Source organism: Trachypithecus francoisi, unplaced genomic scaffold (genome assembly GCF_009764315.1).
Source record: "Trachypithecus francoisi isolate TF-2019V2 unplaced genomic scaffold, Tfra_2.0 Lachesis_group16, whole genome shotgun sequence".
Taxonomy (NCBI): domain Eukaryota; kingdom Metazoa; phylum Chordata; class Mammalia; order Primates; family Cercopithecidae; genus Trachypithecus; species Trachypithecus francoisi.
Window position 1 is genome coordinate 56,968,844 of NW_022681461.1, and position 12,955 is coordinate 56,981,798.

The 12,955-nt window shown below is 35.7% G+C and overlaps 1 protein-coding gene across 4 annotated transcripts in view; it reads right to left on the reverse strand.

Moving 5' to 3' along the window:
- Positions 1-1,661: 1,661 nt before the first annotated feature.
- The window catches only part of PLAA (phospholipase A2 activating protein), a 43,472-nt gene continuing 32,178 nt past the window's right edge, over positions 1,662-12,955 (reverse strand). For 2 of the 4 annotated variants that reach the window (XM_033237507.1, XM_033237508.1), the window contains exons 11-14: positions 12,379-12,447; positions 8,655-8,756; positions 6,166-6,330; positions 3,694-4,431 (exon numbers count right to left, since the gene is read on the reverse strand). In XM_033237507.1, coding sequence (XP_033093398.1) covers positions 3,866-4,431; positions 6,166-6,330; positions 8,655-8,756; positions 12,379-12,447 — 902 coding nt within the window. In that variant the 3' untranslated portion in view covers positions 3,694-3,865. Of the gene's footprint in view, positions 4,432-5,482; positions 5,983-6,165; positions 6,331-8,654; positions 8,757-12,378; positions 12,448-12,955 lie in introns of those variants that run through there. The other 2 variants (XM_033237509.1, XM_033237510.1) reach the window with 2 other exon arrangements.

The window sequence follows — 12,955 nt, forward strand, 5'->3', positions numbered from 1 at the left end:
ATCCACCTAAGCTGTCAGGATTTCTGAACCACAGGACATTTGAGATAATGTGTGCTATTTTAACCCACTAAGTTTTGGGGTAATTTATTAAGCAGCAATAGATAACCAATATCAAAGTCTTGTAGAAAAATATTTTATATACACAAAATGTGAGGTGCTTCACATGCTGGAGTGCCCTAAACATTTCAAAAAGTCAATGATAGTTTTAAAATATGAAAGACTATTCTAGATTAAGAAGTCAAAGCATATAACTAAATATTAATAGATAAATACACAAACCTTGATTATTTAGATCTTTTTAAAGCAGAAGTTATAAAAGGCATCTTAGAGCAATGAAGAAATTTGAAATATGGACTAGGTATTAGATATTATGAAATTACTAATTTCCTTAAGTGTGATATTATCGGTGACAAATTATGTTCTTAAGAGTGCCCTCATTCTCATAAGATGCATAATGAAGTATCCAGTTGATAAGCATTTAAGTAATTTCAAAAGAAAGTATAAACTATGGAGATAAAGCAAATCTGGCAAAATGTTAATAACTGTGGAATCTAGTTAACAAGTCCATGAATGTTCACTGTTCTTTTCTTTCAATTTTTTGGTTTGTTTTGAGACAAAGTCTTGCTCTGTCAACACCCAGGCTGCAGTGCAGTGGCACTATCATGGCTCACTGCAACCCTGACCTCCCAGGCTCAAGTGATCCTCCCACCTCAGCCTTCTGAGTAGCTGGGATTACAGACACACAACATCATGTCTGGCTAATTTTTAATTTTTTTGTAGAGATGCGATCTCTCTCTGTTGCCCAGGCTGGTCTTGAACTCTGGGTTCAAACGATGCTTCCACTTCGGCCTCCCAAAATGCTGGGATTACAAGTGTGAGCCACTGCACCCAGCCTCTTTAAATTTTTATGTATGAATATTTTTATTAAAAAATTGAAGGAAAACTCATGAAAAAATGCTATTAAAGTCTTCAAAACTGTATTTATAATCACAACTATATTGCATATAATTTCTACAGAAAATAATGCATTACCGATTAGAATAGTTTTTTAAAAAAATAGATTGAATAACACTTTAAAAGTCTGGAATTTATCTAAGACTTTCAGGAAGGATGATACATCACAAATGGCCTTTTATGCATTTTATCATTTCCTCATAAAATAACCATAACATACAAAGTGATAACTGCTAAGGAACCTACCTCCCACTCTTATCCTCAGAATTATCTCTGTAAAGAATCCATTTTTACCTATGCTTCTTCCATCACTTAAGAACATTATGAGGTAGATAATAAATTTCATTGCATTGCTATTTAGTTATAAATTCAGCTAGTCATATAAATAGTAACATACTCATCTAAAGGAACCTAATGCCAGAAAGAAGATAATAGTTATGAATTGGAGACAATAATAACTTAACTCTTCTGTAGGCAGTGGGGTTTCAAATGCAATATGAAGTACATTAATTCCAAGAGTTGTACCACTAGAGGTGAGATGGCAATGTAAACAGTCTAAAAAATGTTACACTATCTTGATCTACCGATTCCATGTATAAAATGTTCCTAGGGAACTAGTAAGACTCTTGTGAGATTTGTCATATCTTTGCTTGATAGCTGAAAATTGGAAACAGTGCCAGTTAGTAAGAAATGGGTATTATCCATATGATAGAATATTGTATTTATTAATGTGGAGCTCTTTGTACCAAATATAAGTTTAAAAATCAGGTTATCAGAGTATGTATGATACAATGTTTTTTTAATAAAATAAAACACATTTACATACATAGTCACTATGCCACAAGATGTTACGAATAGTTTTCTCTAGATAGTGGCCTTACAGGCAATTTTTATTTGGGGTGTGTGTGTGTATGTTTTACTCAGTAAATGTTTATTACTTTTGTATTCAGAAAAAACATTAAGAGAATCATAGGAAAGTTTAACTAAAAAAGAAAATCTTTAAAATATATTATTTAACATATCCTTCAAGTGAGATTGCTTCCTTTTGCTAAGCTGTATTTTGTAATCTCCACAACAAACATTAAATAGTAAAATAAAAGTTGATATAAAAAAACTTGCACAGTAATAGGAAGCAGTGTTTACATTTTGCCACTCCTTACATTTTGAAAAGGGAACTCATATTCTTAACAAAGACTATTTCTTATCATTATTCAAAAGTACCTACCTTTCCGAAATATTGCAAATAAATTATTTGTACTTATTAACTGAATGCTAGACTGGACTTATTAACAAGAAAGCAGTGTATTGTAAAGGAACCAGTCAGACTTGGGTTAAATTCCTAATTTTGCCATTTAACTTTTGACATAACCACCTAAACCCAATCAACAAAAAGAAAAGTATAGGTTATGTAATTAAGCCAGTGAACAGAATATTTAAAGTCCAGGTACACACCAGGAAGTTGCAATTTAATACTCAGCAAAGTACATATCCCCTTCTATTTACATTTTACTCATTTCCTTTTGATATTCCAGAAGTTTTTACTTAGATTATTCTAGACAATTAGAACCTTTTCTTGCCCATTTGGGGAAGATTTATTCTTCTAAGGCTGTAATTTGGCATTAAGCCAGGAAATTCATGGTTCTTTATACCATGAATATTGAAAATGTTGCTCACTATATTTGGCAATGTCTTCTTTATGAAAAGATCTTTCCCACTTTTGAAAATAGAATAGTTATGCCTCTCTCAAGAAACTGGGTTACCACAGACACAATAAATTGTGTAATTAATGTGATGGTTTCTTCTTTTGTGTTAATTGCTAGGATGTTCACACACATCTGTGACCTCCTCTCTAGAAAGTATAGCATGGCATGTACTTTGAGTAGTTAACTCCCTCTTGGCTTCACTTTTTTTTTCTCTCTTACATGATTCATCCTATTATGCCTACTTCTGAAAGCAGAGATAATACTGGCCCTCATTTAAAAGGGTTTTAAGGATTAAATATCAGTGTGTCTACTATACTGCCTGGACAACATAGAGGGCTCAAAAATAGTAATTTCACATGACAGGTTCTAGACTTTCAAATAACACAGTTTGATGTACTCTTGCTTATGTAATCACTTGATAAAATTCAACATGTTCCAAACTCCCTTTGAAATAATGGAAAATGACAAAAATAAACAGTCAAATATCAGGACTAGAATGAAAAATGAAGTTACCTCATACAGTGAAGGGCAAAAGAAACTGGATCTAAGCCTGGAGTTAAATTGAGACCTCGTCTGTCTGAACTGATACATGACTAATATAGTTTACCAACTGGCTTTCTTCACCTAAAAATAAGCCATTTAACAAATCTATTTTAGGATTTATAACTGACAAATCAAGAAATTATCTTATATTGTTTTAATATATGAATAATTTATAAATTATTTTATAAATTTAATATAATTAAAAAATTTTTAAAGTTACCCTAAAACAAGACCTTGAAATGTATCAGTGCTGTTCGAAGAATCCAGCAATGAAGACGGAGAAGTTAAATAAAAGATAATTGACAACAATGAACAGTTTGGTGTACATAAGTAATAAAAGCAAATTATATGAGTAACAGCCCTTATCTTCTCCTTAGTGGCTAAGGTAAGGGGAAGATGTCATCGTCATTGTGTTGTTACTGATTATAGCTCTTTTAAAATTTGTTTTCATACTCTTGAAAACCTACCCAAATTACACAGGAAAATCTCACAGTTCAGCAGTGCAAAAATTTTATTTCTTTGTTTCCCCTCCCCTCCACTTCACAAGATGTAAAATTTTACTTAATCCACAGTATTCTCTTTTTTTAATCATCTGTTATCAGTCATGTCAAATGTGAGGAAAAAAACACTAATCAATTAAAAATATCCGTCCCCCTTCCCCACTGCTACAGCAAATTTAGGATAAATCTACAGCATTCACTTACTTTAGCTGGTTCTGATACTGAGGAATACTTTTTTATTTGAGAATCAACACCTAAAGACTTGGCTAATTGTACAGCATTTGAATCATCACTGATAAGTGTTCCAAGAGCCACAAGAAGTCTAAAAGTGGCTTCTAAGTCTTGTACTACTTCCAAGATTGTGCTAATTAGTGACAAACATTGAGCTTTCCCTTCAATGTTATGGTCTTTATGAAAACAAACAGAATAGTTCAGGGCCAATGTAGCCAGAGCAATGTGAATGTTCTTATTGCTCCCTGATTTCAGTTCTATTGCATGGGACATCAGTGATTCCCTCTGGGACATCATGAGTTTTTGTCCTGCCTGGCCAACAAAACAATTGCAAAAAGTCCTGAGAGCAAGCAGCTGGTTTGCTGGCTTTCCTTTAGGGTTCAGAAGATTGATAAGATGACTGCTGAACTGAGTCCCTTCCTTTTCATTGCAGAAGTTCTCATTCACACTGGGGTGTTTAATTGACAACCGAAGAATGTCAAGTGCAGGAAAGACAATATCTATTAAAAAAAAAAAGTCATGAATGCTTATGAAAATAAAGAAAATTTCTTTTGACTATCAACTTTTAAGGATTTTATTTTCCCACTACAAAATTAACCATTTTAGAAAATGTGAAAAATCATGTGTCGGCTTTTAAAAAATGCATATATTTCTGAAACTTTTGTTAATTTTTCATAATTTTATATAAACTAGATTAATTACTGTAAGATCATATTCACTTTAAAATAAAGTAACTCTCTCAGGTTATCAAATAGCCTACACACTGTGAGTATTCAAAAATGAATGGAAAGAATGGGGTTCAGACCTTGCTTTTAAAACTTCTGAAGACCGAACAATTAAACAGGGGAAATTCTTTTTTTTTTTTGAGATAGAGTTTCACTCTTGTTGCCCAGGCTGGATTGCAATGGCGTGATCTTGGCTTGCTGCAACCTCCACCTCCCGGGTTCAAGCAATTCTTCTGTCTCAGCCTCCCAAGTAGCTGGGATTACAGGTGCATGTCGCCACATCCGGCTAATTTTTGTATTTTTAGTAGAGACGAGGTTTCATCATATTGGTCAGGTTGGTCTCAAACTCCTGACCTCAGGTAATCCACCCACTTTGGCCTCCCAAAGTGCTGGGATTACAGTCGTGGGCCACGGAGCCCAGTCAGAAAGTTCTTAAGAATTCCAGTTAACAAGTGATAGGATGCTTATAGGTTGGTGGGAGCTTTATTTTTTTATTTATTTATTTTTTTTGAGACGGAGTCTCGCTCTGTCACCCAGGCTGGAGTGCAGTGGCCGGATCGCAGCTCACTGCAAGCTCCGTCTCCCGGGTTCACGCCATTCTCCCGCCTCAGCCTCCCGAGTAGCTGGGACTACAGGCGCCCGCCACCTCGCCCGGCTAGTTTTTTTGTATTTTTTAGTAGAGACGGGGTTTCACAGTGTTAGCCAGGATGGTCTCGATCTCCTGACCTTGTGATCCGCCCGTCTCGGCCTCCCAAAGTGCTGGGATTACAGGCTTCAGCCACCGCGCCCGGCCTGGTGGGAGCTTTATAATCAAGGACTTGGGTAGATGCCATCTGAATGAATGCACAAAGTAATCTTAGCATCACCAAAGGTGAGAAAATCCAACATTATGTGCTCCATAATATAAAAGTAGTATGCATCATTTATAAAGAATTTTACCTAAAAAAAAACTCCTGCTGAACCAGAATCTAATTTTGCCACTAGCAATAAATACAGAGATGGAGGAACACATCAGCAAAATCCATATTATGGGATTTTATTGAAAAAAAAAAAAAAGGCTTTTTCTCCAATAAATCAATGGCATGAAAACAAACAAACAAATAAAAAAAAAACAAAAAATGGGCAAGGACTCTTTGGGAATCAAAGAAGACTTAACTGACATAATTGGGAAAAAAACAAACTTATAATGCACGTTTGTAGCCTAGGGTTAACAGGTCACTAAGAGTATCTTGGATGCCTGGCAGGGAATCCACAAATGCTCTGAAACAGTAAACAAACTGGTGCATATATGGGGATCATTATATTACCTTCAGATTCTCATAAGGCCTGTAATGAAAACAAGATTATCAATTCCAGTAGTGTAGTGAATGCTTTTCGTGAAGATTTTCCATAGTGAACTAGAACTACCCAAGTTAACTTTTATTTAATCTACAAATACCAGTAATATTGATAGAAATGAAGATAAAACTTCTTGCTTTCTGGTTATATTTTTGAAGAGTGTTTATTTACCTTCAGGCCAGTTAATAGCTTTCCACAAAATCTGAAGTTGCTGGACTGTGGGTTTTTCTGAAGAACTGTTACATATTAGAGACAGTATCTTCTCAAGTAGTATCAAGTCATCCTCAGTTAACTTCTTCTCTTCAGGTGCAGTTCCATTAAGTTCCTTCAGTTTACCTAAAACCCAAAACCAAACTTTCAAAATTCCCTAACTGTAATTGGCCAGATAATACATAAATGCCAAGACTTTCAATAAAAGTACTCTAGTGTACACCATGGGGATTTAAGATGTTTCTCAGCAATTATCACAATTATCAAAAACCATAAAGTAAGGATAAAGCCTGTCAGCTTTGTCTTTTTTTCTTTTCCTTTGAGATGGAGTGTTGCTCAGTCACCCAGGCTGGAGTGCAGTGGTGTGATCTCGGTTCACTGCAAGCTCCACCTCCTGGGTTCAAGCAATTCTCCTGCCTCAGTTTCCCAAGTAGCTGGGATTACAGGCGCCTGCCACCATGCCCAGCTAATTTTTTGTGTTTTTAGTGGAGATGGGGTTTCACCGTGTTAGCCAGGATGGTCTCGATCTCCTGACCTCATGATCCACCCTCCTCAGACTCCCGAAGTGCTGGGATTACAGGCGTGAGCCATCACACCCAGCCCTATTTTTTTGTTGTTTTTTTTTGAGACAGAATCTCACTCTGTTGCCCAGGCTGGAGTGCAGTGGCTTGATCTTGGCTCACTGCAACCTCTGCCATCGAGATTCAAGCAACCCTCCTGCTCCCGCCTCCCAAGTAGCTGGGACTACCAGCATGCACCACCACATCAGCTAATTTTTGCATTCTTAGTAGAGACGGGGTTTCACCATGTTGGCCAGGCTGACCAACATGGTGACCAACTCCTGACCTCAAGTGACCCGCCTGCCCTGAACTCCCAAACTGCTGGGATTACAGGCACGAGCCACCACGTCCAGCCTCCATTTTGAATGACTTTCAAAGAAATATGTGTCATATATATTCAAGTATAAATCAATAACCTAGTTTCTCCATGAGAAAATTTGTAACAACTTTTTAGCCAATTTATGTCAACTTCTACAGTTGTCAATAATCAGTCAAAAGAGTTAAATGCCTACTGATAACATTTAATTTATGACTTAGTTCCATATGCATATCTGACGTCACATTATTTTAAAAATTTATTTAATGGACATACTGCCCTTTCTTCCCATGTTCACATTTCATGAAACAATTTCCTTCACATCCTTCACATGTATCTTTAGTATCAGTATCCTTTTTATGACTTTGAGTTACCGTGTTTCTTTAAAATCTTTATCTCAAGAATAAAAAAGTCCAAATTCCGATAATAAAGGTAAATTATCCAAATTTACACCGTTGAAATCAATTATAAATGGAAACTAGGGCCTGTTTCACTAATCTCAGGTATTAACAACTTTAACTCTAATAAACAAAAATCAAGTTTATTAAGGAATGCAGATATCAAGATGCCTGTTAGATTTTCACGAGTTTTTAAAAAACATCTAAAAGTGTGCATATACTACATTATTCAAAATAAAGCAATTAAGAAAACATTAATGAGTGATTTTTATAAATTTTTACAATACTGACCCTGCCTTATACTCTGGTAAGTATGTTATGTTATGTTATCCCAATTAATTCTCATCATAATCTTTGTGGCGAACAAGCTAACAGTACCCTTAGTCCAAAACAACAACAAAACACTGTTATTTTGTTTTGAGGAACACAAACAGAAAAAGCAATCAAAGTCGCTAAAGCAGATTCATTTCTTTTTTTTTTTCTTGAGACGGAGTCTTGCTCTGTTGCCCAGGCTGGAGTGCAGTGGCACGATCTCGGGCTCACTGCAACTGAGCCACCTCCCAGGTTCAAGTGATTCTCATGCCAGAGTAGCTGTGATTACAGGCGCCCACCTCCATGCCCAGCTAATTTTTGTAATTTTAGTAGAGATAGGGTTTCACCATGTTAGCCAGGCTAGTCTTGAATTCCTGACCTCAGGCAGTTCGCCCACCTTGGCCTCCCAAAATGCTGGGATTACAGGCATGAGCCACTGCACCAGGCCAGCAGATTCATTTCTAATGGGCAATTGAAAATGAACTTGTGTTATTTCTGAGGGCCACTAATTTTCTAAAGATAAGATCTTTATTTTTCAAATGCTTGACTCATTGATGTTCATTAATTTTTTTTTAAAAAACATTAAGAGCCTGGGTGGGTAGAATTTACATTTTCTACCTTTAATTTTTTTTTATTAAAGTCATCATAAATTACTTACTTTACATTTGTGTAAGGCTTCTTAGAAAGTATTATGGACTCTTTACCAGATTGTATATTTGTGGTGGACATAGTTGTTTAATACCACAATAGAAATCTCTATTCATATTAAGTATCCAATTCCTGACACATGTTGGGAAGAGAAACAACCTGATGACATCTCAAACAGTCTGTGAATATGTGAAAAAATTAATTAAAGGGACTTACCTAATATTTGTGTAGGGTTTGCTTGGTCAAATGTGACAGCCTCTTTTTTAGGGAAATAAATATTCATTGTTTTAGATGCAGCTGCTCGGTAGGCACTATTCCCTATTTAAAGAATAGAAGATGATGATAACCATAAGTAGTGATCAAAAATGAGATTTTACTAACTATATGACTTAGTTTTGACAATTATTGAGATATGCAACTATTCAGTGCATGCAATAAACAAGCAACCTCAAGGGAAAAATATCCACAATATTTTGGTTAATTTATATTTATTGATATAATATTTTTTGCTTTGGGGAATGGAAGCTTAAATGTAGAAGAAGATCATCTCATAGTTTCTACTTCTTTTTTTTCTTTTTGAGACAGGGTGCAGTGGTGCAATTACAGCTCACTACAGCCTCGACCTTCTGGGCTCAAGCGATCCTCCCACCTCAGCCTCTCAAAGTGCTTGGATTACAGGTGTGAACCACCAAGCCTGGCCTAAGATTCAATCTAAATTATACATTTTAAAAAATGTCAAAGAATACCATATAATTATATGAAACTTTCCATTCTCATCTTCTTTAAGGCATGCTGATCTCTCCCTTTTTATGTCTTTTATCGCTTATTCCAAATGATGTAGTAGGCATTATCGTTTGCCCTAATCTTTTTCTGCATCATCTTTATAAATTCCCAAGTTATAAATCCCTGAAGGACAGGCGTCCTAGTCTTTTTTTTTTTTTTAATTATTTTATTAAGTTTCAGAGTACATGTGCAGGATGTGCAAGTTTGTTACATAGGTAAATGTGTGCCATGGTGGTTTGCTGAGGAGTCCTAGCATTTTTTTTTTTTTTTTTTGAGACAGAGTCTCGCTCTGTTGCCCAGGCTGGAGTACAGTGGCGTAATCTCGGCTCACTGCAACCTCCACCTCCTGAGTTCAAGCAATTCTCCTGCCTCAGCCTCCAGAATAGCTGGGATTACAGACATGTACCACCACACCTGGCTAATTTTTGTATTTTTAGTAGAGACAGGGTTTCACCATATTGGCCAGGCTGGTCTTGAACTCCTGACCTTGTCATCCGCCTGCCTCGGCCTCCCAAAGTGCTGGGATTACAGGCGTGAGCCACCGTGCCCGGCCACCTTTGGGATTTTTATGAAAGCTCCATCATGGAGGCATGACTGATTTTTTTTTTTTTTTTTACAGGCATGAGCCACCAGGCCCGTCCAAGTCCTAGTCTTTTACACTTTTTTTTCACATCTTAAGTCTCTATTATATTAACAGAAACTCAGTATCTGATCATGAACAAACTGGCACATGATGAAAATTCATCAATATTCAATGAATAAAGTGACTTAAATTAAGTATAATTTAAATCTAATTTACATCTCAAATTTCAAATCTGAATCAATGTAGACCCATTTTGTTCTAATGTATGTACATTTAAGGTACTGTGCAAAAATATGAATAAAAGATTTATTTTAATATTCTGAGTATATCAGGAATAGAAAGGGATGAAGGTAAAGATGAAACACTTAGTGAGACTGGTGTATAAAATTAATTCTGTTTATAAAGAATAAATTTTTCTCAACATAAAAATGAGCTATACACACACTGCCTGCATTCTTGGTCATTATAGTCTAGTAGTTGTGGCTAACACAGTGAAACCCCGTCTCTACTAAAATAATACAAAAATCTAGCCGGGCGAGGTGGCGGGCGCCTGTAGTCCCAGCTACTCGGGAGGCTGAGGCAGGAGAATGGCGTAAACCCGGGAGGCGCAGCTTGCAGTGAGCTGAGATCCGGCCACTGCACTCCAGCCCGGGAGAGCGAGACTCCGTCTCAAAAAAAAAAAAAAAAAAAAAAAAAAAAAAAAAAAAAGAATGCAAATATTAATCAAATATCATCCAAATACGTATAATGAAAAGTCCCTGATGGAAAAGTTCAGGATGCAATGAAAGATAAGAGTAGGTGATCTAGCAAAGGACATATGTGTGTGTGCAGAAAAATTTCACTGAGCTTATCTAATACTGTATTACACAATTAAGTAAAAAAGGAAAGGCAGAAAAACAGCCAATAATTTGTGGTCTAAATGACAAGGCAAAGGACAATACATAAGTATGTCAAAAGAAAACAGTGAGTTCAAAGCTCTGGAGGTAGAAAACAGTATTACATGCTCAAGAAACTGACACCAGTCAGTATGGCTGGACAGAGGAAAGCCAGAGAGGAATGTGAGGCAAAGCAAAAGAAAAATATTCACTGGGAAGCCACTGAAGAGTTTTTTAATCAAGGGAGGTGCATAAACATAAGAGTAAACAATAAAATGATCACTGTCTGCAATATGGATCATGGAGAGACCAATTTGGAAGTTATTTCATTATTCTAGGCAAGAGGTGACATTAGCTTGTACTAAGGTATATAAAGCTCCAATATACACACCATACTGTTAAAAACTAACTTCTGGAAAATGGGAGGGAGCACTGTTAACTTTTGTTAACAAGTACAGCTAACAATTACTAAGCATCAATTTGGTAAAAAGTTATTTACATAAATTTTATAATTTTAAGCTCTTAATTCTAGGAAGTAGATATTACTTCAACTTTGCAAATGAGAAAAACAAAAGCACAGACACATCAAATAAATTGTTCAAGGTCAAGCAGATAAAAAGTAGTAGAGCTGAGATTTGAATTTAGATTCTCACTCCAGAATTCATAATCTTAATTAGAGTTACTATGTTATACGTCAGTATTGCTAACCAATGTTACTTATGCAATTAAAAAATAGCTTACAAAATCACATGCCACGTGATGGACATGGTAGCATGCGCATGTAAACCCAACTACTCAGGAGGCTGAGGTGCAAGGATCATGTGAGCCCCGGAGTTTGAGCCCAGCCCAGGCAACAAAACAAGATCCCATCTCAAAAGTAATAAAAAATAAAAACACATGCTAGGTTAGTTATTGAGTGGTAGGTTTATGGGTGTTTATTTTAATGATGAATAACAGATGTGTTACTCAATTTCTCTTATATAAATTACGAAGAATATAAAAATTAAGTAGAAAAAAAAAAAGCCAAGATATCTGTCAAACTTGAAAGAGATGAACCACAAATTTAGCTCTGTGTTTTACTGGCAGCCAATACAGAGGAAAACATACCAGCACATATTCAATGAACAAGTTAGGTATGTCAGACTGTAGACTAGATAACTAAGGATTAAAAAACAATTAGTTGCTCAGAAGAATGATAGCTATTCCAGGCCTAAATCACAGAAGCAAATTCTTTCCTGAGTCTTCTTAAAGAGACCAATTTATAATCCAGTGAAAAACATTCTCAACACATTAAGAATGAAGAGATGAGAATAAACATAGACTTTGTAATAGTAGCGAGGAAAGCAGACTTACTACAGTAAAACAGTAGTTTCTGTTCCTAGATGCATATTAGAATCACACTGGAAGATTATAAAACTACCCTTTGCCAAGTCCCTAACTCACAGCAGAATTAGACCAAGTAAGCATCTCTGGGGATAAGGCTGAAGTACGTTTGGAAAGCTCCCCAGATGATTCTAATACGTAGTAATGAGACAATTCTGAGAAAACTCGAAAAGCCAGACAAGTTTGATCTTGATTTACTACATAAAAAGTTCTCAACCAAGAAAATGACACAAATTTTCTTACTCTTTTCATTAAATAAAAGTTCCAATGAATTTTTAAAATCTAAAAAAAGGAAAAGGAAACAAAAAGTATGTACCTGTAAATGGATCAACTCCGGCCATGGTAGTTCCCATACTTGCAGAACCTGGTACATAACGACCAGCACCTACAATACAATAATACTCCTAGTAAGCAAAGGTGACTGCAAATTATAAAGTTCAAACTCTCCTTTGCTTATTTCCATTATTAAGCAGAATTCACAATGGTGTCATACTATACATAATAAATATGCCATAAATTTAATACAGAAAAATGCTGAGAACAGTGCCTGGGCATGTCATAAGTGCCCAATAAATGTTAGCTACAAAGTAAACATTACACGCCTTATATATTATAATTGTAGAAGTTTAGTAAATTACAAAAATGTAAGTGGATTGGAGAGAAATAAAAGTTTGCAGAAAGAAATGTGAATGCTATTTTATTGAAGTAAAGGGGTGGGACTAACTAGCACATAAGACAATTGGAAAAGACTCAGGTAAGTTAGAGATACTATGGCAACAGCCCAGTCACATTTTATTATAGATGATACTTGTGGCTGTCCTATTGAAAATAGAAAGAAGGAAAGATAAAAAGTAAGTATAGAGAGAGAATCAGCAGGATTTGGAGATATTCAG